This window comes from Parambassis ranga, chromosome 3 (genome assembly GCF_900634625.1).
Source record: "Parambassis ranga chromosome 3, fParRan2.1, whole genome shotgun sequence".
Taxonomy (NCBI): Eukaryota; Metazoa; Chordata; class Actinopteri; family Ambassidae; genus Parambassis; species Parambassis ranga.
The window spans coordinates 1,902,153-1,929,701 of record NC_041024.1 but is presented as its reverse complement, the minus strand read 5'-3'; the positions used below and the strand labels follow the sequence as shown (position 1 = coordinate 1,929,701).

Sequence of the window (27,549 nt, the reverse complement as noted above, 5' to 3'; positions counted from 1 at the left end):
GTGTTCGGTGTGTGTGCGTGTGCGTGTGTGTGTGTGGGGGAGGGGTATTGGCTGGGGTGGAACAGTCCTGTAATGAGCAGATTTTAGAGAGAGAGAGAGAGAGAGGCCGAAAAACAAGAGAGGACAGATGACTTGGTGGAATTGGGATATATAACAACAATCCAGATATAGATGTGCACCGACATGGAGAGGACAAAGGGGGAAAGAGAGGAATAATTTCTGCCTCTGCTTTTTGCATCCTCATCCTCAGGATTCAGATCACAGCCGAGCAGAGAGGAGGGAAGAGGGAGGAAAAGGAGCCGGAGAGATATTCACACTCCGTTATGTCTGCCGAGGCGTGTGGTTTTTTTGGATGTCTCTTTGGATTGCTTGTTTCCAGGTTTTAATGGCGTACGGGTGCAGCAGCCTCCCTGTGCTGTGTCGTCTCTGTGTGCGGCCGGGATGTGGGGATGCTCTAACGTCTGATTGAGTCGAGCTCAGTCACCGCTGCTGCTCTGTGGGCCCGTGGGACTGCCTGAAAAGCCTAGGCCTCGCTTGTCTGGAGAGCCCGCTGCACGGTTGAGGCGACGGGCCTGCGTGGAGCAGGAAGGTGGAGGAGGAGGAGGAGGAGGAGGATGAGAAGCACTCTGAGCCTGCATGCCCATGGGAAGCAGCATGCACGGCAGCTGTGTTCGTCACTCCAGACCCGTCACTGAGGCTTGGATTGCTCCTCCGTCGTGAGGCGATGCTGTTCGTGCTGCATCCTGCTGATTTCCAAGTGAGGAGCTGGCGTTTTATGTCCTAAACTAAGAGGAGAGGGAGAGTCGAGGCCCTGCACCTCCATGCTACCTGATTCAACCGAGGCCTCCTCCCTCCTCGCTCCTTCTGAGTGAACCGGGCCCTTGATTTTTCTTTTTCTTGACGTTCTAAGGATTTGCCTAAACCTGTTTCATGCATGTCCACTGGAGGCAGGTTTGACTTTGATGATGGGGGGTCGTACTGCGGGGGGTGGGAACAGGGTAAGGCCCACGGACGGGGAGTCTGCACGGGACCACAGGGTCAGGGCGAGTACGCAGGGGCCTGGAGCCACGGCTTCGAGGTCCTGGGTGTGTACACGTGGCCCAGTGGGAATAGCTACCAGGGCACCTGGGCGCAGGGCAAGCGGCATGGCATCGGTGTGGAGAGCAAGGGCCGCTGGGAGTACAGAGGGGAGTGGACACAGGGGTTCAAAGGTCGCTACGGGCAGCTGGAGAGCACGGCCAGTGGTGCCCGTTACGAGGGGACGTGGAGCAACGGGCTGCAGGACGGATACGGCACTGAAACCTACTCTGACGGCGGTAAGGACAGCACTTCACTCCTCCACCTCACTGCTCACTGCTGCTGGAACCCCACTGTTACACATCTCCAGCGCAGGCTACATAAATAACATTTAGGTCACATACACATGCACAAGAATGTCACCGGAGAGGCCTCAGCAGCACGGAGCCCAACGGGTCAGGGGGCCAGAGTGTTGAGGCTTTAGGCGGCAGACTCTCTTAAACCTGAAAGTTCAACTTCACTTAAAAACAGAGAAACCAAACGACCTCAAAGAGAACACAAGAAACGCACAAAGACACAAAATATGATAACTAGAACACAGAGATGGAAAACAGCTGAAGTATGACTACAAAAAAGATGCAAAGTAGCTAAAAGGACACAGATGTTCCCTCGTTTTTTGAAAAGGTAAAGGGCTTTTCCCACGTGTCTCATCATCTCCTGATCAGTCCACATCCTGGGAGGAGCAGGAGGTGTGTGATGAGGCTGTAGCCGGAGCTCCACGCCACCACCTCCATCTTTAGAAAACACAAACAGGCTTTAAAAAGAGGTCAAGTGTCTAATATTAGACTTTATGCTGAATTCTGTTTGGACTCACAGACCCCCCCCCCCCCCCGCTGCATCTCTTCTCTGTGATGTAAAGTCTCCATGGTAACGTGGAGACAGCAGGTCAGCGTGTCACTAGAGACCAGCTTTTCTGCACTCTGATTGGCTGTCTGCTTGTGTCAGTTTTTTTTAACCCCCCACCCCCTGCTGACTGTAAATGTAGGCCGTTTGATAACCGATGCCGCCGCCGCCACCGCCTCCGAGGAGGTCCCGGATGATGGAGCGCGAGGTCAATAGAAGCAATGCAAGCGGAATGAAAACACGGTGCTGTCTGCATTGAAGGTGTAGGAGTCCATTTTTAACCAAGCTACTTCCACATGCTGTTTTAACAACAAATTAAAAAACAAAGATGGTGACGAGAGAGAGAGAGAGAGAGAGAGAGAGGGAGGGAGGGAGGGAGGGAGAGAAAATAGACTGCGTCACGCGACAGCTCGGCTCCTCTCTCACTCTCGCTTCCTCCTCTCACGTGGATGACCGCCGACAGATGAATATAGCACGCACGAGCTGACACATTTTCCACAACCCAATAAATGTGCAGGTTTCCTCCATTAAACACACACACACACACACACACACACACACACACACACACAGAGTAAGAGAGCGCTGTGGTTTGGTTTCAGCACCACGGACAGCTCCGGACACTGAGGTTTACCTCAGGACTCGACACGGCTGCTGTCATCAACTTAACCGTTTCCTTATTAAATCACATTATGAAGTAATGTAAAGTAAACAAAATACATAATGTCTACTTACAGCTTAAAAGCATCTACAGAAGGTAAAGCAGCTCAGTTTTCTACATTCTGGTTCATTAACCAGTTAAAGGTAGGGTAGGAGATTTGGAAAACTCAGTGAGAGTCAGCCAGATTTCGAAAGTAAACACACGCCCCTTTCTCTCGGAGCTCACCCCGAAGCCACGCCTCCCAACCAGTCTGTGACTTCGGCCATCCTGCATGGAAGAGAGTGACAACCAGCCAATCCTCCGTGCAGGGTCCACCCGGAGGATTGGCTGATGTTTTTAGTGTTTTATAGCTTCCACAGATGATTCATATTCTTCGTTTTAAAGTGAAACTGCCGAACTAATCTGGTTGCTATCGGATTGTAAAGAGAAGTTACACTAATTTAACAAAAAGTGCATCAGAATGAAATCTCCTACCCGACCTTTAAACTCTGACTGTGTAAAAAGTGGTTTCTTGTACACTAACGGCAAAAACAGCATCTGGTCACGTTAGAAATGCTGTTTAGCACTGGGACAGGATGGGCTTACACTGGGACACGGTAATCTTTATATTGAGGATTTTTGGAGGCTTTAAACAGCTTCTAGTACATTATAGATGGGGATTAAGAAAAAAGCCATGTTAAGCAACTAGCCAGAGTTTACAGTTTAGAGCAGACAACAGATTGTAAATCTATTTCTATACAGTGCATCTGTACTCGCAGCGCTTTACTTTTTCCACATTTTGTCATGTTCTTTGCCCTTATTCCAAATTGTATTAAATTAATATCTTACCTAAAACTTCTACACACAATCCCCCATTAGGGCAATGTTACAAAAAACATTTTTTGAATTTATTAAAAATAGAAAACTAAGAAATCACGTTTACATAAGTATTCACAGCCTTTGCTTAATACTTTGTTGATCCACCTTTGGCAGCAATTACAGCCTCAAGTCTTTTTCAATATGATGCCACAAGCTTAGCACATCATCTTTAGGCAGTTTTGCCCATTCTTCTTTGCAGTAATTCTCAAGCTCCATCCGGTTGGATGGGAGACGTCTGTGCACAGCCATTTTCAGGTCTATCCAGAGATGTTTAATCGGATTCAAGTCTAGGCTCCAGCTGGGCCAGTCCAGGACATTCACAGAGTGGTTCTGAAGCCAATCCTTTGAGATCTTGGCTGTGTGCTTCGGGTCGTTGTCTCTTTGTCTCATCAGACCAGAGAATTTTGTTTCTCATGGTCTGAGAGTCATTCAGGTGCCTTTTGGCAAATTCCAGACGGGCTGCCATGTTTGTTTTACTAAGGAGTGGCTTTCGTCTGGCCACTCTACCATACAGGCCTGATTGGTGGATTGCTGCAGAGATGGTTGTCCTTCTGGAAGGCTGCCCTCTCTCCACAGAAGAACGCTGGACGCTCTGACAGAGTGACCGTCGGGTTCTTGGTCACCTCCCTGACTAAGGCCCTTCTCCCCCGATCGCTCAGTTTAGAAGGCCGGCCAGGTCTAGGAGGAGTCCTGGGGGTTCCAAACGTCTTCCATTTATGAATAATGGAGGCCACTGTGTTCATTGGGACCTTCAAAGCAGCAGAAATTTTTCTGTGTCCTTCCCCAGATTTGTGCCTCAAGACGATCCTGTCTCGCAGGTCAACAGACAATTCCTTTGACTTCATGCTTGGTGTTTGTGCTCTGACATGCACGGTCAACTGTGGGACCTTATATAGACAGGCGTGTGCCTTTCCAAATCATGTCCAATGAACTTAATTTAGCGCAGGTGGACTCCAAATAAGCTGTAGAAACATCTCAAGGAAGATCAGTGGAAAAAAGGATGCACCTGAGCTCAATTTTGAGCTTAATTGCAAAGGCTGTGAATACTTATGTAAATGTGATTTCCTAGTTTTCTATTTTTAATAAATTCAAAAAATGTAAAAAAAAAAAAAAAAATTCCATATTGTTATAATGGGTTATTGTGTGTAGAATTTTGAGGTAAGAGATTAATTTTATACAATTTGAAATGAGGCTGTAACATGACAAAATGTGGAAAAAGTGAAGCGCTGTGAATACTTTCCGGATGCACTGTGTATATATTTATAATAAACAGCCTGTTACCCACAGGTTTCTAGAGCCAACTGTTGCCATGTTGCAAGTACACCTAAATTCTCAGTTAATCCAAATACAGGCAAAGAGGTGGGGCTAAGGTATGTGAGCAGTTTGCCTGTCTGTCACTTGAAGAGGTTAACATAGGTTTAACATCATTACAAGTGAGTTATATAAATATTCTTTTCCCATTCATGTCAACACAATATTATTGGAGATAAAGATGTATTTGTCCACATCAGTATTCAAAGAGAGTTAAACAAAATTGGCAATACTGTGCATCAGTCCTCTGCCCCTTGCCTACCAAAAGTAAGTCAGTCCCCACAGACCTCCATGTAGAAATGTCCAACTTTACAGCATGTCTCATGGTCCTCTAGTGCAGCCACCAGGTTGGAAGATTTAATTTGTGCAGAACTTTTCACTCACTGGAGATCTGTGTACTAATTTGCATCCGGCCATCATCAAAAACAGTTTCTTCTCAAATGGAAAAAGAAACTCCAATGAATGTTCTTTAATGTTCATACAGAAGAAACATGTGTTTATCTGTCTTCGTGTGATCTCTACAGAATGCCAGAAATACAATCTTCAAAATATTACAGTGCCGAATGGAGGCATGTTGGCAGAGAAATAACCCAGAGTAACAGCAGACGTTTGGCATTTCTCAGACTGCAGGAAAAGCACATATGTACAGTGCAAGAACAAGCCAGACTTCAGTATTTCCCTTAATGCCGGATCTGGTAGATTAAATAGACAAACCTAAAGAGGTTCCATGTCGCGTCCTTCTCTTCATTTCATTTGATTTAAAACAAAACATCAACTCCGATTAAGGCCCAGACCTCCCAGGAGAAACCTTCAAACACAGCAGGTCTGCTGCAGGCTGCAGGTGAACATCTGACGCTCACCATCCTCCCTTCAAATCCCCAAGGTGGTCAGACTGAGAGGTGAAGTGTCGGGTTTCTGGGAAGTGTGGTTTGTTTCAATGTGCTGTTCTCCACACAGGGTGCAGACAGAGAAAGTCTGAATTTAAAATATTTACGTCTACCAGGGGGGCTATGGGGATGGACTCGTTTTTGGATCCCGCCTCTAGTGGACACTCGAGGAACTATTTTTTTAGGACTTCCACATTAGTTTCACAACTCAGTCCCAAAGTTTGCTGCTTGAACATTCAGCTAATGCGTCTGCTAATGTAGTGCACAATGCTGAAGTCTTCCTGTGTCTCTGTCCATCTTTCAGGAACCTACCAAGGCCAGTGGCTGGGAGGGATGCGTCATGGCTATGGCGTGCGGCAGAGTGTACCGTACGGCATGGCGGCTGTCATCCTTTTCCCTCTGCGAACATCCATAAACTCTCTCCGCTCCGAGCATAGCCACGGCCCTCCGGCTGTGCTCGAGGACGGCGTTGCCACCACGCCTACTGACAGTGTGGTGGCTGGGCTGGCGGGAAGCCCGGTGGGCCGAGGTGGGTTTGCTCTGACAGCTCCGAGTGAGGCTGAGCGTCAGAGGAAGAGAAAAGGCCGCTTCCGGCAGTCCATCCTGAGCGGCCTGAAGCTGCGGCGCTCCGAGTCTAAAAGTTCTCTGGCCAGTCAGCTCAGCAAGCAGAGCTCATTCTGCAGCGAGGCTGGCATGAGTACTGTCAGCTCTGCCGCATCTGACATCCACTCCAACGCCAGCGAGAGCGAGCAGGGTGCCCCAGTGGATGCCACCGTCACCGAAATGTACGCCGGAGAGTGGCGGAGCGACCAGAGGGCCGGCTGGGGCGTGAGCAGGCGCTCGGACGGCCTGCATTACGCAGGCGAATGGGCGGGAAACAAGAGGCACGGGTATGGCTGCACCACATTCCCCGATGGCACCAAAGAGGAAGGGAAGTACAAGCAGAATGTGTTGGTGAGCGGAAAACGCAAGAATCTGATCCCACTGAGGGCCAGCAAAATCCGGGAGAAGGTAGATCGGGCCGTGGAAGCTGCTGAGAAGGCCGCAGACATCGCCAAGCAGAAAGCAGAGATCGCCATGTCGAGGTAACACACACACGTGATTTAGATTTTACAAACAAACCCATTCATCATGATGCAGAGACATTTATTACAGACTGAAATCCAGGCTGTCACAAACAACATGACCATTAACCAGTAAAGAATGTGTTTCTACCTGCCGTGTTCAGGATGAGCCACGCTCGTGGGAAGGCGGAGGCAGCTGAGGGCGTGGCACAGAAAGCCAGGGAGGAGTGTCGACTGGCTCGGATAGCTGCCAAAGAGCTCTCACCTTCGTTTAATATCTACGGCAACGGTGAGTACACAACAGGCGCTGAAATTTCATACAAATATATATAAAGTACTGAATGAGAGCCCAGCAGCACTGACTGTGGCTGTCATGGCTAAACCTAAACTGTGTTCTGACGTAGCAGACTGTTCAGACTGTTTAAGGCAAACCTACAGATTTCAAACCTGAGTTCAATCTGTGTCAGATGTAAAGAACTATACATCAATATTAATGGAGAAAAATAGCAATGAACGGTAGTGAAGACTCCAGTAAACTAGCATCAGACTGTAGAAAGTGGATTCCTTTGGAAACTTTATTAACTTGAAGTTTTCTCTAGATGAAAAGATCCATTTCTGCAGTTTTGATTTATTTTTGGGGTAAAATAATCCATCAAGTTAAAATACAGTCACTACCTTTGAATCAGTTCCACGGTTTGCTGTCCAGCCTGCAAACTTTAAACTGTTTATTCTCAGCTTCACTGCTCCCATTGTACTCGGCCTTTTTTTAATTTCCCCACAGAGACCTGCTTTGTTACAATTAGTCATGAGTCGTGACTAAACAGGGGGACTGCACTCACACAGTAAAACCTACAGAAGATTCTGATCTGTAGATTAATAAAATACATGGATTTGCTGTACTGTGTTATACATTTTGATCTCATAATAAACAGCAAACTACTCAGGATTAGCCTGCCAGGATTCAAATTATATTCCCTGCATTAATCCTCTGTGAGCCTGAGGTTCGGTTGGTTTCTCTTCTCGTCGCGCTCACACTTTGCTGTGGACTGCTGCCAAATCACTGGTGCTGCTCTCCTCCTGTGTTCACAGGGCTCGAGTGTCAGCGGCCCAAACACCAAGACGCCAAGGACAAAGACCACGAGGTCATCTCCACGGGAACAGACAGTCCGGAGCTATGCACTCCGGACACCACGCCGCCTGTGATAACACCTGATCTGAGCCCTGTGCTGAGCGTACCCACCTCGCCCCCCCACAGCCCGCTCAAACACGGCCATCGCCCCAGAAACGCCTGCTTCATGCGGCAGAGCGCCGTGGACGATCAGGGCGGGGCTGAGATACAGGTGCTGGTGGAGGGGCGGGGCGTGGATCTGCCGAGAGGAGGGGCTAACAATTGGACCGATGACATGTATCCGGACCGAGGGGGCAGCAGCCGCTCCACCACGCCCTCCCTGCTGGAGGAGCAGGAGGGCCAGATCAACGGCCACGAGATGGCCCCCGTGTCCAACCACAAACCGCGGGACAAACCCACGTCCAATCACAAGCAGCGGGAGCACGCCTCCTCCTACAGAGCGTGGGAGCACTCTGTATCCAACCAAAAGCCCTCCAAGCATGCCTCTTCCAATCACAAGTTAAGAGAGTACTCGTCCTCCAATCACAAAACATGGGATCATTCTTCCACCAATCACAAGGCCTGCGAGCATGCCTCTTCCAACTACAAGCCGCAGGTGCACATTTTATCCAATCACAAGGCCTTGGAACATAACATGTCCAATCACAAGACTTCTGAGCATGCTTCTTCCAATCACAAGTCCCAAGATTATATCTCCTCTAATCACAATGCAAAGGACCACATGTCTTCTAGTTACAACCCTCGAGAGCATGTCTACTCCAACCACCATCCAAAGCAGCACAACCCCTCCAACCACAAGCTTAACGAGCATGCTGTAATCGACCAAAGGCTAGACGGCCTCACCGGGGGCTGGACTGCTGAGAGCACCCTCAGGTGGAGCCCCGCCCACTCACGCCTCACGGAGCAGGACGAGGAGAGGATGAATGACTACACGGTGGACATGAGGCTCCAGTGCCCGGACTCACAGGCGTCTCGGGGGCTGGGCAAGGAGTCGCCGGCCCCCAAGAACAACAGGCTGCGATCCCGGGGCCTCCGGCCCGTCAGAGAGGGATCCATGGACTCTGTACAGATGCTGGACAACCTGAATGTGGGGGCGGAGCTGGAGGAGTGGCCGCTGCACAGAGACCTCACCCTCTCCCCACCCCTAAAGTCTCAGCCCATCACTCTGGAGCAGGAAGGAGAGCATCTCACCCTCAAATCAAACTCAGTGAGTCACATGACACATCAGCTGATAGAAGTGTGAGGAGAACTGATAATAGTGTGTGTGCATGAGAGACATGAGTCAGATATAACAATATACGTTATATGTTATTCGTTGGACTCTAGGAGTCATATCCATTTAAAAAAGGTCCTAAACTTATGGGAACATGAATGTTACAGTTGTGAATGAACAGAACAGAATATGAGATAAAACATGAGATGCAGTTAAAATAATGGTTGTTCTCTAACATTCAGTCAAACTTTAGGAAATAAAAACAACAAATTGACGTCTATACCAAATATTTTGGTATAGACGTCATAAATTTACCAGAAAAGTCATACATTTATGGGGGAAAATGCTAGTTGACTAGAAAAAAAACGTTATTCTCTGACATTAAAAATAAAATATATATAAAATAGGAAGGATGGTCCTTGAGATTTTGTAACTTAAAGAAAAAAATGAAAAAAAAAAAAAAGATTTACATGAAAAATACTAAATAATCTGTGACATGCATTCAGAAATGTGTGAGCTACAAACTCAAAACTCTACCAGAGTAAACATCATGTTTCCTCTGAGAATCTTGTGTGTGAAAGAAATCATGTGAAAAACACACGGGAAGAAATGGGTCAACATCTCAAGACGTCTTTTTCTTGTAAATTTAAGTCTTTAATCCAGAAAATGTAGATATTGATCACTCAGCTGATCAGCTTCACTGTGTTATAACTGGACTAACTGCCTCTCTTCTCTTCTCGTCTCCTTCCAGGGCTCCAGCTCTATTCTGGTGGTTATGGTCATTTTACTCAATATTGGAGTAGCCATTCTTTTCATTCACTTCTTTATTTAAGCTTATACAGGTATGATCTACTAAGACTTATTGATAACTACGGTATATTATATTATTACTTACTGAGATGGACATTCTGCCTATTCGACTGGAGCCCGCAGCCTGAGTGACGGACACAGCAGAGCCTTTCTTATTGTTGCTACTGGTCTGTCTTTTCCACTTCTGTTCGACGCCCGTTTCAGTTTCTACAAAAGCACCGAACCTTTTCAAATGCTTGTTTTTAAGCTTGCAACCGACAGGGGAAGGAAAGGCAGTCGAGTGCAGCTCTGAAGTGGCTCGCTGGTTCAGGACACACCTGCACCGCCGGCTGTAGACGGCTCAGACCATCCCTGCCCGTTCTTCCACCGGTTCTAGACCAGAGTATAGCTTCCCTTGTTCCCTGGTTACCATGAGAAACATGCTAACCACGAGCACATGCGCTCCATCCTAAAACCCCGCACCACCCTGACCCCTTTCCCCAGCCCCATCCACCAGTCTCTATTCGCACTATGCGCTACATACAGAACTATGCTGCAAGAGTAGATCCATTTTAAAGGGCTCCGTCATTCTTCTTTTTGTTCTTTTTGGGTTTTTTTTCACTACACAAACACACACAACCATAGCATGAGGCTGTGTGAGGTTTTAAAAAGTGCATTTCTATCCCTTTAACATCACTGTTCTGTCTTCGTTTCACCATCACCGTCCGACCAAATCAGCAGAATTTAACTCAAGTTTGATTATTCAGTCCTTCCAGTTTATTATAAAGTGGAGTTTTATGTCGAAACGAACACACATTCGCACGCAGAAAAAAAAAAAAAAGAAAAATTAAGGATACACATTTAACTGCTGACATACTGAGGAGGACTCAGCCTTGCCCCTTTGTACAGCCTTGAGACTGTTATGTTATAACCACTAATTCTACTATATATGTGTATGTGTCATTATTATTCAAGTTTGTTACTTTTCTGCAGTTTGCAAGACAGAGAGAATGCTGAGTGCCTCGTATTTATTCATTATTTTGTCTCCAGTTTATTTACGACCCGAGATGAGACCCCGCACACACACACACACACACACACACACACACACACACACACACATGTGGGCAGGCTAAGAGGAGACAAGTAACCTTCAAAATAAAAGCCCCGTCCCCTCCCTCACCTCCCTCCACACACTCAGACCTCCCCTCCCCCTCTCACCCTGAAATGGCATGCACTGTTTATGTCTCTCTCTCTCTCTCTCTCTCTCTCTCTCTCCCTTTTGGATCAGTCAAAAAGGGATAAAACGGGGTTTCTTACGGTGTCATTTCCAGACACTTTTTTTTTTTTTTTTTTTTTTTTTGGGCCGGATGAGATTTTTTTCAGCATGTTTGTTTAGCCTGCTCAATCTGGTGTCAAGTTTGTGAGTTTCTCCCTTTTCGTCTCTCTTATCCAGCAACGACAAGGCTGCGTGAGACCTGGAGAGCAGTGTAAAATAAACGCTAGCTTTTAACTCTCAGTGGATACCGACAAACGTCCCGAGTTTATGAATGATATAAAAAGAAACTCTCTACTGCTACTGTATGTTTTATACTTCGCACCCAGTGGCATCATCATGTTGTGACATCATTGCATGCCCAAGCATGCTCTTTCTTACTCTTTGGTTTATGAGGTTGTTTCGAAGTTAATGTGGAGAAAATAATGAAATGTTTGAAATTACTGAGCTCGGTGTGGTTCTTGCTGTTTTCTCTACGTGTAGTTAAAGAATACTTTACTCATTTTAATCATTTTTCGTACAGGGGAAGAAAAAACAAACAGTTCTTCACGTTTTAGATATTTTCTTCTTACAACAAGCCACTTTACAGCATTACTGCCATTTTGATCGAACACATCCAACAGGCGGCAGCAGAGCGCCTGTGTTTCCCTCACAACCACTACACCATAAATACAGGCGTTGCTCCTTGTTGTCCACCACTGATTTAACTATGTAAGTCTATAAAGATAATGTCACAAATATAATGTTTAAAGGTAGGGTAGGAGGTTTGGAAAACTCAGTGAGAGTCAGCCAGATTTCAAAGTAAAGACACGCCCCTTTCTCTCGGAGCTCACCCCGAAGCCACGCCTCCCAATCACATGGACGCGCATCACCTGAAGACGAGCTGCGGTCTGTGACTTCGGCCATCATGCACGTACCTCTCTGGTGCACGCAGAGCAGGAAGAGAGTGACAACCAGCCAATACTCCGCACAGGGTCCACCCGGAGGATTGGCTGATGTTTTTAGTGTTTTATAGCTTCCACAGATGATTCATATTCTTCGTTTTAAAGAGAAACTGCCGAACTAAGTGGTTGCTATCGGATTGTAAAGAGAAGTTACACTAATTTAACAAAAAGTGCATCAGAATGAAATCTCCTACCCGACCTTTAAAGACATAATTACTAAATGAGATAAGGTCAAAACTATGTTGACACGACCAAGCTTTCTTTTTGGATGAACTTTGAATATAAACACAAAACATTCGTGTAGCATACATCCACATTTTTGCGGGTGTATATTGACTCTGCAGGTGTGTGTCTGCCTTCAGGCCCCGGGCCCTGTTTACACCAAGCTGCAGTGACCGACCCTGCCTCTTGTTTTTTAAATGAGGGTGAAACCTCAGAGCGGGTCAGTCCAGTTGAGACTCCCACAAACAAAAACACACACACACGAATTTAGTGCCAATAACACAACTGTTTCTACATAGAAAAAAAACATTTTAAATGTTGTAACAGACTTCATACGGTCAACAAATTCAGAATTCCACAACTTTTTGAACTAACTTCCTCAGCAGGAAGCCCGGCCTTTACATATACAGGATTAGACGTTTCAGGACATCTAGTCCTCATGGGACACAGAACACCAAGGGACTGAGGATGGAGCCTTGTGGAACACCACCACAGGTTTACAGGGCCTGGAGAAAAGGAGGCATCAACAGTGACAGCTCAGTAAGTTTAACCTGACAGGTGAGTAAGAACAGATCTTATTTACAGCAGCTGGTGTCTGTGTAATAACACAGACTGGTGACTTTTATCAGACACAGGAGCAGTGCACCGCATGCTGAACATTCATAAGTGAACAAATGTGTCTCACTAGATTCATGTTTTTCCATTTCTTGATAAAAATGTTCGAGCTATGTTGCAAAAAACTAAAATACGAACATGTAACCCTTCACGTGTAAAGTGTTTTAATTTACTCTCATCATTCCAGTTATTTGAGTAAATTTCAAAATATAAAAATATTATTATTTTGCATTTATTTGTTGTTTTTTTTAGAATTAATTTGTTTCCTTGATTAAAAAAAAATGACACTTTTGTTGGAATTGTTTGTCAGTTGTTGCCTGTGGGGTCTACATCAGTGAAACGGCGCCCCCTGCTGTCGTGGTTGAGAATCCCACTTTGTAACGCGTTAACCCTTCTAATGTTCGCCTTTGTGTTGGTTTGAAATCTCTTCAGACGAACTCCAGCAGCGCTTTATCTCCGCCGGGGCTCGGTTCGGGCTCCTCGGTGTTAACTCCGGCATGGAGCGCCTGTAGCTGCGACGGCAGCTCGCTGCGTGGCGGTTTCCGGTGTCCGTCCGTCTGCAGGAGGATGGCGTCCGGCTTCGACCGCATCCCCTCTACCGTCGGTCCTCCGAGTCCCGTAAACACCGACGGTTGTCGACCCCAGACCGAAAACGGCAGCGAAAAGCATCAATAATCAGCTCGGGTAAGTCGCCGTGGCGTGTTTTTGCTGTGAGTGGCGTGTTTTTGTTGCAGATGTGCGGGGCTCTGTGGAAGGAGGCGGATTTTCCCCCCGCCGCTCCGGGGAGGCCTAGTTTGATTTCGGGTCCGTTTGCAGAGAGGCTCATATCAAACGTTAGACCAGTTATTGTGGCCTTTCATGAAGCGGCAAATGAAGCCGAATGAGGCTGCACCGCTTCAGTCTGATATGTTTTTATTGTTTTTTTTTACCGTGTGCACGTAACCACAGATTAAAACAGAGATTCGCGTGTTTTTTGTGGTGAAAGATAACCGGCGTTAAAAGCAAAGGAAGTCCAGTTGTTTGGTGTCGTTAGCTGCAGCTAGCTGTTAGCCGCTAGCAGTCGCAGCTGACAAGCTAACGTCGGAGCGCTAGTTTCAAGCTGGAACGGAAGCAAATTCAGAACATATAACACACATTTCAGACGGAAAACCAGCTCCACGGAGCAGACACGGTGTGTTTTTATCAAAGGCACGTAACGTTTAAAACCAACGTTTAGCCGAAAAAACACCCTGTGTCTGTTTCAGGAAATAGACCAAGCCCACCATCATTTTGGTGATGAGCTCCAAGCAAGCTCAGCTGCTAATTCTAAAGGAAGCGCTTCCTGATATCCTCTTTTATTATTATCTGCCTCACAGGTGATTAATAACGCTTTATGTGTGTTTTGGTAACGCTGAGGAAGCTTCAGGCCTTCAAACTGCAAGCTCCAGTTTATCCTCAGCTAATGAAGGAGCTGAAATGCAGACAGGCGCTCTGCTTATTCTAAACCTGGTTGTTGCAGAGAGCCAGTTTTGTTGTTGTCCTTTGTGTTTGTTTACTAAATCATTGGTTCTGTTTCCCTGCAGGTGTCTGTTTCTCACTGTGTGCTAACACCAGTACAGTGCTGAGCTCCCCTCCATTGGCTTTTCTGAAACCACATCCACCATCCTCAGTTTGGACTAAAGTCCCTCTCATCCACTGAACACTGAGCTCCTGCCTGTGAAGTGAGTGGAAGGATGACAGAGGCGTGGCAGCAGCAGCAGCAACATGCAGTGGCTCCACCCTCTGTTGTGCACACGCTCCCCCAGGGGGCCGACAACCCTCTGGGCTGCGCAGTGTACGGGGTCGTCCTGCAGCCAGATGCCTCCCTACAGCAGCCCCAGCACGGCCAGCAGCACGCTGTCCAAGCCCAGCAGCCCTCCTTACAGGTAGGGGGCGAGAGAGGGCACAAGTGTGGAGCCTGCGGTCATGACATATCTCACCTGGCTAACCCTCACGAGCACCAGTGCATGGTGAGCCAGGACCGGTCGTTCCAGTGCACGCAGTGCATGAAGATCTTCAGCCAGGCGACGGACCTGCTGGAGCATCAGTGCGTGCAGGTGGAGCAGAAGCCTTTTGTGTGCGGCGTTTGTAAGATGGGCTTCTCGTTGCTCACCTCTTTGGCTCAACATCACAACTCGCACGGCAATGGAAACAATCCCATGAAGTGCTCCATCTGTGAGAAAACGTACCGGCCCGGTTCCGGAAACGCCACCCCGACCTCGTCGGCTGCCAACCCCCAGCAACCCTCCACCGGGGAGACGTCCGGTGGCGCCGCCATCAGTGCCTCGTCCCCTCCTTCATTTGAGGCTTCTTCGCCAGACCGGCCGTACAAGTGCTCGGTGTGCCATAAATCCTTTCGGCATTTGTCAGAGCTGACCCGCCACGAGAGAATACACACCGGTGAGAAGCCATACAAATGTGACACGTGTGATAAAAGCTTCAGCCAGTCTTCACACCTGGCCCATCACCAGCGCACACACAGCTCGGAGCGGCCGTATAAATGCGCCGTGTGCGAGAAGAGCTTTAAACACCGCTCTCACCTGGTGCGGCACATGTACGCTCACTCGGGCGAGCACCTTTTCAAGTGCAATTTGTGTGAGATGCACTTTAAAGAGTCGTCTGAGCTCCTGCACCATCAATGCCAGCCGGAAGGGGAGCGACCTTTCCGCTGCGGCTCATGTGGGAAAAGCTTCAAGCGCCCGTCTGACCTGCGGCAGCACGAACGCACCCACTCGGAGGAGAGACCTTTCCAGTGCGAGGAATGCCAGATGAGCTTCAAGCAGCAATACGCCCTTGTTCGCCACCGCCGCACTCACAAAAACCCCGCCGATCGCCCGTTTAAGTGCAATCTCTGCGACAAGGGCTTCCTCCAGCCGTCCCACCTGCTTTACCACCAGCAGGTGCACGGGATGGAGAGTCTGTTTAAGTGTGCGTCCTGCCAGAAGTCTTTCAGCCAATCAGGAGAACTGCTGCGGCACAAATGTGGCGGCGAAGTCGAGAAACCGTACAAGTGCGACGTGTGCGGCAAAGGTTACAAGAAGAACTCGACGCTGCAGCGCCACCAGAACTCTCACTGCACGGACAAGCCGCTCAAGTGCTCCCTGTGCGACAAGCGCTTCGTGTCGTCCTCAGAGTTCGTCCAGCACCGCTGCGACCCGACCCGGGAGAAGCCGCTCAAATGCCCCGACTGTGAGAAACGCTTCAGGTACTCGTCCGAGCTGCAGCGCCACCGCCGGGTCCACACGGGGGAGAAGCCTTTTAAGTGCGCCAGCTGCGACAAAAGCTTCAAGCAGCGCGAGCACTTGGCCAAACACCAGAGCGTACACTCGCGGGAGACCCAGTTTAAGTGCGTGTGGTGCGGGGAGCGTTTTGTCGACCTCACGGCTCTGCAGGAGCACACGGTGCAGCACACGGCCGAGGGCGAGAGTTTCCCCGAGGCTCCCTGCATCCCATGAACCGAGCTGCTCCTCAGCCCCGGGCAGCAGACATGACATTCGCCCACAAAGTGTGCCAGCCTCCGCTCACTCATTCGTAGTTTATACCCCCCCCCCCCCACTGATTATAATTTCAGACTTCCCCTTTGCTGAATAGAAGGCAGATACAGAGGGGCTTCAGGACGCCTCCTTATAATGTGGAAGAAACTTGACCAGGTGTAAAAAATGTGTGAAGATCTTGAGCTTTCTTCAGAGTGTGGGACCCTTTTCTCTGTGGTTGCATGTTGGTTGTTTGTTTTGTAACCATTGTCAAGGAAAGATGGCAAGAACATCCAGACAGCTGTCTGATACGTGTGTGTCTGTCTGTATGCGTGTGTGTGTGTGTGTGTGTGTCCTCATGTGTAGGCTCCTCTGCGATCCATGTGCCTTTTTTGTTTTGTTTTTTTAACCGATCACTTTCTTTAGTGTTTTAATTTCATGTCCAGTAGAGCTGAAAGAAGAAGAAGAAGAAGAACCCTCCCATGCAGCGGCTGGCTCGGGCAGCAGTATCGTTTCACATAACTAGATCTTATGTAGTATCATCTGTTTGTGCATGAATATTTATCACACTTTAATATCACTGTTGTATTATAGGTTTTTGGTTTATTTAGGAAAAACATCCTAAGAAGAAAAAAAACAAGTGGAGTTGTGAAAATGTATAGCCAGTGTCCTGAAATCTGTGTCGTTGCATCTTTGTATTAAAACAAATGACATGTAGGTAACTAACCCGTACCTACGGTGTCATACAAACACTTGACATGTGCAATAGAACATGCACAATGTAATATTTATGACTACTGATTCATGGCATAGTCTACTCTGTTATATTATAGATCGTGTGTATACGCTATGTAAAACTGTATAGTGCTTATGTTACCTGCTTTTCTATTCACTCTGAATGAGGTTGCTGTATTTTGCAGGCACGTTAGTTTCATTTCCAGAAGGTTTAACCCTTAACTTCAAAGAAAAACATTAAGTTGCCACAAACTTAGCTTCATTAGTTACTGTGCGTTAGAGCTAACAAAAGTAATATTATTATTATTATTGTTTTGTTTTTGTTTTTCTAAGAATCGGCCTTGTATCGTTTCCACAGGACGTTCAGCAGATTAATCCGAGTAGCCTCAAAGTTGCCACTTCTGTGTTCGGTTCATACCAGTGAGGAAAAAAAATAATGTGTGTACTTTAGTTTACTGTGTGGATTTCTATATTCTGTACAATCTTTGCAGTATATTTAAAAAGAAGGCTTTTGGAGTTTTAAAAAAAAAAAAGGGAAGTGCAGTGGGTGGGTGGGTGAGGGTAGGGGAGGGATGTGTGTGTGCCATGGATTTTAAATCCTGGTGAGTCTGCTTCAGAAGCTCCTGCTGGGGTGTTGATGAGGTGAGCGAGTGTGATGAAGCATTGATTTACACATATGGATATCGATATAGACTCCTGTTCATACTGTATACAGACAATTAAAATAAAACCACCCTTATGACAGCTCAGGTGTGCGGCGTTCTTCATCACACGTGCTGTCACAGCGGCACGGGGCCAGGACTCCAGCCTGTCCTGTTTGCTGTTCGTCATCCCCCCCCCTTCCTGTCTCCTATTTTACCTCTCTGCCTGAAGCTTCCCGGCTGATTCCACTGAAAGAAATCGTTTAAATACAAGGCCGGAGTCGGTCCTGATGTCTCAAAATTCAAGTTTTGAGACAAAACTCAAGTTTTGCGACATCCATCACTTCATTGTAAGCATTATGACCACCCTGTAAAATCAATATTTATAAAGAAAACAGTGTAATAGCACTAAAATGTAAAAAAAAAAAACATTTTATTGCTATTACACAGTTTTTTGTCTGTTTTGAACAGAAGCAAAAACAGCTCAAAGTAAAGCAGAAGTATTATTTATTATTGTTTTTTATTATTATTATTTTTCTACTACAAACTAATAAAGGTAGTGATCAGTTAAATAGTTGAAGAACTTGTGGTAGGCTTGATTTATTGTCAGGAATAAAAACTCATCTGTTTATGATTCAGTTCCAGGATCACTTCCGGGTGATGTTTACTGCAGACCGGAAGTCCATCCTGTTCTGCTAACGAACCGCAGCTGGATGTACCACCACCCTCCATCTGACTAAATCAATACGTCACCGATACCGTGAACATTACACAGGTTATCGATAACCTCAGAGCCGGCGGTGCCGCTTCGATGCTCGGGGAGTAACGTTCGCTAACGAGCGCAGCACCGTTCATGTCGGGCGGACTTCCTCCGAGCTCGGATAAATCTACGACGAGGTTAGCCGGCTAACTTATTAGCATCGTTATTGATATAACATTGTATAACCGTCAACATTGATATTAAGAGTGTTGTATGTGTATATTGTATGTTGTGTGTATAAATACGTGATTTACGTGAGTACATCCGTGAGGCTTTGCTGTTGTAGAGGTCCACATTTGGACAATTAACGCTAACTAAGCTGGCTAGGTCAACGTAAGTAGTTAGCTTGGTAGTTAGCGGTAGAGGTGGCGGCAGTGATGCTGTTCTGAGGAGGAAACCTGTGAGCAGTCTGACAGACACGGTCGCTGTTTGTCCAACTGTAATGACACATGTTTGGAAAAGGCTCCGTGTGGTGAACCCGGACTTTAGGTTCGATAGAACCCGTCTGTGGGGTTTGAAGGAACGGGCTCAGAGACACACGGAGGGATTATTGATCAGGCCTGCGCTGTGAAGGGGGGTCCTGCTGGACTTCACCTGCGCCTCCAGGCTCTACAGAGATGTGAAATGACCACAGAGGGGCAACGTGCTGCAAAGAGATGCGTTTGGTTACAAAGAGAGAGATTTTAAAGAGACTAAAACGACTGTCAAGGCGTGACATCTCTATGTATATTAATAGACACACACACACCTCTGATGGGATGCAAAATGACTACAGAGGGAGACAAAACAGCCAATAAGAGACCAAGATGGCCTCAAGACTGAAGTGACTTCAAAAGAGCCACAAAAACACACCAAAGAGACACAGATGACCAAAAAGAGACTCAAAACAACTTCAGACAGACGACCACCAAAAGACACAAAGCCACCGAGAGACAAAAAAAATGGCTACAGAGACTTAAAAAGACGCCAAAGAGGCAAATTAACAACAAAGAGATTTCAAAACAACCTCAGAGAGACAGAAAACGGCAACAAAGATTTAAAATGACCTTAAAGAGACAGAAAACGACTACAAGTAGATTCAGAGGCTTAAAGGAAGAAATTTAAGGAGACACAACACAACTGCAAGGAGACAAAAGTAGCCATAAAGTCTCAAAATGCTCCAAAGACATATAAAATGACTACACAGAGACTTGGAACGATTCCAAATAGACTTAAAACTAACAGAGAGAGACGAAAAACAACACAAACATGACTAAAACTACTGCAGTAGTACCTTGAAGCTAACACAACAGACAGAGACTTGCCTAACAGCCACATTTCACATGTTTTGAAAGGTTTTGATGACCCACTGTTGTCTCATACTGTCCTAAAGCAGTGTGAGATCATTACATGTCTGTTTTTGTGCAGCCAGCAGTTCAAAGCAACATTAAGGAAAATCAGCACATTTTCACATTTGCAAAGGTGAAGCAACCAACTCGAGGACATCTACGCTTGAACAATAAACTAATTGATCAATACGTGATTTTCTTGGGACTGTTTGTGTTTGATTAATTTCTGTATTTCTGCACGATCTGGGTGTTTTAATCATTCATATTCAAAATCAAATTATTAATCAGTGAGTCTGAATCATAACTGTATTAATCGTTCACTACATACAGCTGCTGATGCTACCTCTTGTCCTCTTGCAGCTGGCGGCGCTTCATGCCGTCCTACCCAACATCCTGCTCAGGGGCTTCACTCAGTCTGTCATCGTAGCTCTGTCAGTGTGCACGGCAGCAGCAGCGGACCGGCCCGGCGTTTTTCACCAGAGGGCACGAGCATCCAAAGCCAATGGTAAGCACAGTGCGAGGATCCTAGAGCCACACACTCTGGAAAGTCGCTGCGCTGCCTTCCAGTATCAAGCCAACCAGCATTCAGAGGGAGGAGAGGATCCCCGACACGTAGCCCCGAAGCTAGCGATGCCCGGATCCACGCCGGCCAGCAGCAAGGCTCGGGTGTACACCGACGTCAACACACAGAAGAACAGAGAGTACTGGGATTATGACGCACACGTACCCAACTGGAGGTACCGCTGGACGCTCACCTGTGGGCATGACCAGTGTTTTTTTCCAAGTTTTATTGCTGACAAATATTTTGTCTCCTCAGCAATCAAGACAACTATCAGCTGGTGCGTAAACTTGGCAGAGGGAAGTACAGCGAAGTGTTCGAGGCCATAAACGTGACCAACAATGAGAAAGTGGTGGTGAAAATCCTCAAGGTGAGCGCCAGACTTAACCGTTTGTTATACATGAGCGATTCCCAGCTCAGTACGGACGGCTCGCTCACTCACAAAGGTTATTGGGTGATTTACACACACACACACACACACACACACACACACAGAGTAATGACTCAGACACACACTCCACTCGGTGTATGGACAGCTCACATACACTGGGGTAATTTTGTTTTGCATGCATTGCATGTGCACAGAGGTCACTCGGGTCACACACACAGGTCATATTGTTGGTCCATGTATGTTAACTTGATCTCTCCTTTGGATTGTGTGTGTGCACGGATAACAAAGTTAACATTGTCGCTCAAATACCCTCACAAAATAAGTTACACAACAGTCATTCAGCTGAGTGCTAGAGGACATTAGGGCTGCAACAAACGAGTATTTTTGTGTGTGTGTGTGTGTGTGTGACCTGCGAACGGCTCGCCAGCGGTTCCAACCCAGGGCCTCTTGCACCTAAAACGCTGATCATGAGAGAATCGTTCTCAATGACGTCACTAACGAGTAATCGAATACTAAATTATTTGTTGATGCATTTTGTCCTCGAATATTACTCGAGTACTCGAGTAATCCTTGCAGCCCTAGAGGACATACACGGTGAACTCTGCCGCTGGCCAACAGATCCGAGTTTAGTTCAGTTTTACAAAATAAAAGTCTGTGTAACTGGAATTTGAAAACGGCGTTAAATGATCTGACAGAGCCCTTCTGAGCCCCTGGCTGCAGTGTTTGTGTTTAGTTTCTAATCCTTTGTTGTGACCTCTTTCAGCCTGTGAAGAAGAAAAAGATCAAACGGGAAATCAAAATTCTTGAAAACCTGCGAGGAGGAACCAACATCATCCGCCTGGTGGACACAGTCAAAGACCCGGTGGTGAGTCGGCCACAGCTCTTTTTTTTTTTTTTTGCATGTCTGCATGTGTTAATCCAGTCATGCTCGTACCTCAGTGATGATGATCTCCACCTACCTGCTGTTCTCCTCAGTTAAGCCGTGTGTTGTCCTCTCTTTGCAGTCCAGAACGCCAGCGCTTGTCTTTGAGTGCATCAATAACACAGATTTTAAGGTACTTGAGTTTGGCCGGCATACACGCAGAACTACCAGCAGGTTACCAGCCGTGCAGGGGCATTGATATCCATGATCAATAACACTCATAACCCTCCAGCTCATGTACATACACAGAGGGCAGCTGAAGTGCTGATGTCGTGTTAACCGATCATCTCTCCTCCGGTCCACAGGAGCTGTACCAGAAGCTGACAGACTATGATATCCGTTACTACATGTATGAGCTTCTAAAGGTAAATTCATCTTATCTACATCATAACAACAGAAACAGCTGTGATGATGTTTTGAGGAAGGCGAGGAGTCTCCTGCTCCCCCATGCTGTGTACACCTGCTACCAGCAGGGGGAGGCAGATCTCCTCCTTTAAGTGATATAAATAAAAAGGTCCCCAGGTGTTTCATTTATCCATTAAATGAATTATTGAGGATTAATAATGATGTCTTATGTCTCCTTTAAGGCTCTGGACTACTGTCACAGTATGGGGATCATGCACCGGGATGTGAAGCCCCACAACGTGATGATCGACCACCAGATGAGGAAGGTGCTGCACACAACGTGTTTTGTTGAATGCATTCATATGCAGCTTTGTTAGAACCCATGGACTCACATTAGTAGAGAGTAGAATTCATTCATGACACAGCCGATTCACGTTTTTTCCTGTTGTGTGCCTCAGCTGCGTCTCATAGATTGGGGTTTGGCTGAATTTTACCATCCCGCTCAGGAATACAATGTCAGGGTGGCCTCTCGCTATTTCAAGGGCCCCGAGCTGCTAGTGGACTATCAGGTACGTTCATCTACAATGAAAACACTCCCTCATTCTCACAGAGTGCGTTCGAATCATTCTCCGTTTGTGTTTTTTCCCAGATGTATGACTACAGTTTGGACATGTGGAGTCTAGGCTGCATGTTGGCAAGCATGATCTTTCTGAAGGAACCGTTTTTTCATGGCCAGGACAACTATGACCAGGTAAACCGGGCAGGTTCTTCTCTTCATGGCTGCATGACTCTGCACAGAAACCTCTCGTAAAGGTAGGGTAGGAGATTTTAAAAGTAAACACGTGCCACGTTCTCTCGGAGCTCACCCCGAAGCCACGCCTCCCAACCAGTCTGTGACTTCGGCCATCATGCACGTACCTCTCTGATGCGCGCAGAGCAGGAAGAGAGTGACAACCAGCCAACTATACGCGCAGGTGCGCCTCGTAGGATTGGCTGATGTTTCATAGCTTCCACAGATGATTCATATTCTTCGTTTTAAAGCGAAACCGCCGAACTAATTGGTTGCTATCAGATTATAAAGAGAAGTCACACTAATTTAACTAAAAGTGCATCAGAGTGAAATCTCCTACCCTGCCTTTAAGTTCACTTCATAGTGCAGCATCCTCTGTGTCACTAACAGGACAGTTTCCAATGAAACAAAGTTCATTCTGTAAAATATTATCAGCAACTTTCAGGCTAGACATATGACTTTTTTTCCCACTCCAGTCACATATTTAGTACCTTTGGTCTCTGTTTGTTCGCTGTAATATAAAGTCCTGCAGCTCTATGGAAACAACAGAATCATGGCTACAAGCAGAGACCATTCAAAGAAGTGACACACTAATGATATTTCCATGTGAGGCTGGAAGGGAAAACACATGTTTTTCGTTTCCCCTCTGGACCTGTTTATGGTTGTCTGGTGACAATAAGAGCTACACCTGGAAGCGTCTCCTGGGTGCTGATTAAAATCGCTCCCGGAAGGCTACAGTGAGCTGCTCGGAGTGTCTGGCTTCCTGTTGTGTGTGTCATTGTGGTTTTACTGTTCACACTGCTTCTGTAGGTTTCCTATATACAACACAAACACAGATGTTACTTCGAGCTGGTTTCTTTATGATTAAAAACAAGTGCAGTCATTTATGAAATGTGACATTTATGAGCTCAGATTGAGTGAGATTGTCTAAAGGAACTATTCATTAGGGACGCAACGAAAATACATTTCTTGGCCAAAACCGAAAACTGAAACTAAAATATGAAATTATTTTAGAATAATATAATAACAGTGCATCCCTACTATTCATCCCCCTCTCTCTATACTCTTGAGTTTCTACAGAATGCGGTTTTATTGTTGTCACTGACTACAACTGTGTCTTCCAGCTGGTCCGCATTGCGAAGGTTCTCGGCACCGATGAGCTCTTTGGTTACCTGCACAAATATCACATAGAGCTGGACACTCGCTTCAAAGACCTGCTGGGACAGTGAGTATCAGCCGCTGGCTGCTGTCGCCTGAAGTTAAACAGCATTTACATGTATTCACAGCAGCTCTCTTCCTGCACAGAGGTCTGGGTGTGCCTGCATCTCTGGCACTGACACAACAGTTTAAATGAACCATATAAAAAAGAGGAAGGCTGCGGTTGCACTGTCACGTCAGGGTTTTTTTTTTCAGTGACAGCCTGACAGATAATCAGTTTACTTCCTCTATAGTTTCTGTGGTTAGATGTTGCTGCACCTCTCAGACCGGTCGTGTTTTCAGAGTGCAACATATTTACCTTAAGGTGGAGGATCAGAGGTAGGGGTGGGCGATATGGAAAAAATTTTATATCACGATTCTTTAATGATAAAATCACAATCTCGATTTTATCACGATTTGTTTTTACATTGACACTAATTTGCATGTTTCTGTGTAAATGACGTCAGGTAGCTACTCTGTCACCTCTCAAAAACTATCAGTAGATTTTAAAGGCAAACAACAACTCTGATAACGTGCACTCAGTATTAGTTTTCAATAAACATAAAAATTTTAAGGTTAAAAGAAGACTAATGTAGTTCTGTAAGTATTATTCAACAGTCATTTAAACAGACTGAAGTGTGCCTCCTAAGGTTAAACAGTAAATACAGTATTGAGACTTAAGTAACTCTTAAAGTTCAATGTGATTTAGAACAAATGATCAAACTTTAATGGGAATCATATCTAAGGACAAACGGAGCTGCTGCTGTCAGCTCTGTCCACCGTTTACTAGAGTCCTCATATGGAGCCTCTTCATCAAATGCCTGTGTTATTGTTTTGGTGACGTCATTAGCCGTTGCCTCTGTCTGCATCTGATGTACACACACGGCCCTCCCACTGCACACACACACACACACACACACAGGTGCTGACAGCACAACAGCAGCAAACCTGAATATAACGTTGATAATGTTCAGAGAGGTGGGCGCGTACGCGCTCGTAGCATTATAATACACACGGCCCTTCCACTGTGACACACGTCGCGCGCACACACAGGCTTAGAAGATGCGCCGCTGCTGCCGGCAGAAACGGCACCGAACATGAAGGTGGAGTTCGTTTTAGGGACCAGTTCCTCCGTTCTCTTTTCGTTTTCAGCCGTAGCTTCCTAACAGGGAGGCTGTCATTGGTTGGTCGTGTTCACATTAAGCGCACTGAGAGTTGGACGAGTGAAAAAACTCATGCGTCTGTCCGTTCTGGTAGATCGCTGATACGTTCAAACCCTTCACGATCATTTATCAGCAAATCGCACAGCCCTACTCAGAGGCCAGCCCACCTGTGCTTCTGTTCATTTAATCCACGTTCAGCTGTGATCAGTCACATAATCTGTTGGTTTTATGTTTGCAGGCAGACACGGAAGCGCTGGGACCAGTTCATCCAGTCAGAGAACCAGCACCTGGTGAGTCCAGAGGCTCTGGACCTGCTGGACAAGCTGCTGCGCTACGACCACCAGCAGAGGCTGACAGCGGCCGAGGCCATGCGGCACCCTTACTTCTGTCAGTATCAGCAGGCACACACCTGTTAAACACTCATCAGTTCGTTAGTGTCTCCAAGCAGCTACCACCTGCCATGCTGCTGATTCTGAGAACTAAACCTCAACGAAACGATTATAGCGTGAAAACCTCAGCAGCTCCTGCTAACTGTTTTTTTGCATGGCATATCTGAGTTTGAATAATATGTGTGTGTTTTGTTTGTTTTATTGGCTGCAGCAGCAGATGCAGAGTGACACTGTGTATTTAATCTTCAGATCCTGTGGTGAAGGAACATGCAAACGCCAACACAGACGGCACAAAGGCAATAAGCAGCTCCAATGCAACATGATACCCAGAGAGCAGGTAACGCTCAGAGCATGAACCTACACCTACACAAACCTTCCACTGACCTGCAGTAGAGCAGGTGCCTGTGTTTATCTGGACACATGCCCAGGCTGTGATCAGGTTTCTGACACATCAGATGTCAGTAGCCTGCTTCACACCTCCTCTTCCTCCTGGTGCTGTGTAACCTGAATATTTAACCTGGAGCTCCGTGACAGTAAGCAGGCTCCTGTTACAAGTCTTAGCCTCATTTCCCGAACTTACTGAATGTGAAGCAAATTCTTTTGAAAGTCTACAGACAAAAAAAGAGAGAAAGCAGCTCGGTGCATTTCCATCAGGTGGTGGGCGCAAACGACAACGTTCTGTTGAAAGATGGCGCTGTAGAAACACAGCTGTGATAAAAATGAAGTTCCAGTTACAAAATAAGTCAGTATGTATGTATGTATGTATGTATGTATGTATGTATATATATATATATATATATATATATATATATATATATATATATATATAATATAATATATATTATATAATATATATATATATATATATATATATATATATATATATATATATATATATATATATATATATATATATATATATATATATATATATATATATATATTATATACACACACATATATATTATATATAATATATATATTATATTATATATACACACAATATACATACAATACAATATACATTCCTTCAGACTGAACTCTGAGGAGTTACTTTGAAATGTTAGCTTCAGTTGCAGGTTACTGAGCAACAGCACATACTGGTCAAAATAAACAGGAAGTCTTTCACAGACATCGTTGTGATGTTTGACCACTAACACCCTCCCCCCACACACACAGACACACACAATGTGTTCCGTTTTGATCTGAGCGCCTATCTTAACACCGCAGACACTAAACTCTTAAACTGTGTTTTCTTTTCTTCCATCTGTTCAGGACGAATCTTTGTTACCTCAACTTGTGACCTTTTCGTGGCAGAAACCTCTGCCTCCACATCAACAGCCATACTGGAGCAAGATGTCAATTTTGCAGTGCGCGCACACACAGACACACACACACACACACACACACACCAACAAACAGACACACACGGACTCAACTTCTCCCAACAACACCTCGGGAATCTACGCTGCTTGGTCACAAATTAATCAGATCAGACCCCCCCCCCCCATCCTCTCCCCCCTTTCTTCCTCCTCCCCACAATCCTCCCACTTGTTTTTAAAAGAGAACTGTTGTCGGATCAAACCAGTGTTGTTGCTGTAAAGACGTTTGTCCGTCATTGCGACGCTGTGGTGACCTGAGCTCCAGTTCCAGGTTATAGCACTGAGTGGCGTGGAGGCTCTTTTCTGCTATGGATAGAACAAAAGCTATATTGAAAGAGAATAAACCATTTTTATTTAAAGGCACGTGTTTGACTTTCATTGCCTCTATCGGTGAAATCATTTGAATTACTTCTGTCATTGCTACGGTTGTAGTTCAGCCCTGACCCCACATACGTCTGTCTAGATATCACCCTCTGCTTCTAAACTGCCTCTGCTTCTAAAGGGAGGATGGATCTTAATGTGTGCTGTGCTTCTCCACAGCAGGAACTTTCCCCAGGAACTTCAGAA

At 46.1% G+C, this 27,549-nt stretch overlaps 3 protein-coding genes across 3 annotated transcripts; all 3 read left to right on the top strand.

Annotated features, from left to right (window-relative positions):
* Positions 1-934: 934 nt before the first annotated feature.
* LOC114432881 (junctophilin-3-like) lies at positions 935-11,034 on the top strand. The gene is made up of 5 exons (XM_028400958.1): positions 935-1,316; positions 5,942-6,722; positions 6,866-6,990; positions 7,791-9,037; positions 9,795-11,034. Exons 1-5 carry the CDS (start codon positions 935-937, stop codon positions 9,873-9,875), a joined length of 2,616 nt encoding a protein of 871 aa, XP_028256759.1. The 3' UTR covers positions 9,876-11,034.
* Positions 11,035-13,244: 2,210 nt separating this feature from the next.
* On the top strand, positions 13,245-17,560 carry LOC114432884 (zinc finger protein 319-like). The gene is made up of 2 exons (XM_028400960.1): positions 13,245-13,573; positions 14,452-17,560. The coding sequence occupies exon 2, from the start codon at positions 14,602-14,604 to the stop codon at positions 16,360-16,362; it is 1,761 nt and encodes a 586-aa protein (XP_028256761.1). The 5' UTR covers positions 13,245-13,573; positions 14,452-14,601; the 3' UTR covers positions 16,363-17,560.
* Positions 17,561-20,180: 2,620 nt separating this feature from the next.
* On the top strand, positions 20,181-27,345 carry LOC114433585 (casein kinase II subunit alpha'-like). Its single transcript, XM_028402225.1, has 12 exons — positions 20,181-20,581; positions 20,662-20,773; positions 21,558-21,659; positions 21,799-21,849; positions 22,022-22,081; positions 22,304-22,387; positions 22,520-22,630; positions 22,711-22,812; positions 23,976-24,076; positions 25,450-25,598; positions 25,850-25,937; positions 26,876-27,345. The coding sequence occupies exons 1-11, from the start codon at positions 20,181-20,183 to the stop codon at positions 25,921-25,923; spliced, it is 1,347 nt and encodes a 448-aa protein (XP_028258026.1). The 3' UTR covers positions 25,924-25,937; positions 26,876-27,345.
* The last annotated feature ends 204 nt before the right edge of the window (positions 27,346-27,549 follow it).

Coding starts and splice junctions, on each gene's coding strand:
- LOC114432884 (XM_028400960.1), top strand. CDS start 14,602: ATGACAGAGGCGTGGCAGCAGCAGCAGCAACATGCAGTGGCTCCACCC.
- LOC114432881 (XM_028400958.1), top strand. CDS start 935: ATGTCCACTGGAGGCAGGTTTGACTTTGATGATGGGGGGTCGTACTGC. Junction 6,991..7,790: donor GTTTAATATCTACGGCAACG/GTGAGTACACAA, acceptor CTGTGTTCACAG/GGCTCGAGTGTCAGCGGCCC. Junction 9,038..9,794: donor TCACCCTCAAATCAAACTCA/GTGAGTCACATG, acceptor GTCTCCTTCCAG/GGCTCCAGCTCTATTCTGGT.
- LOC114433585 (XM_028402225.1), top strand. CDS start 20,181: ATGCTACCTCTTGTCCTCTTGCAGCTGGCGGCGCTTCATGCCGTCCTA. Junction 20,582..20,661: donor GCACACGTACCCAACTGGAG/GTACCGCTGGAC, acceptor TTGTCTCCTCAG/CAATCAAGACAACTATCAGC. Junction 22,631..22,710: donor AGCTGCTAGTGGACTATCAG/GTACGTTCATCT, acceptor GTTTTTTCCCAG/ATGTATGACTACAGTTTGGA.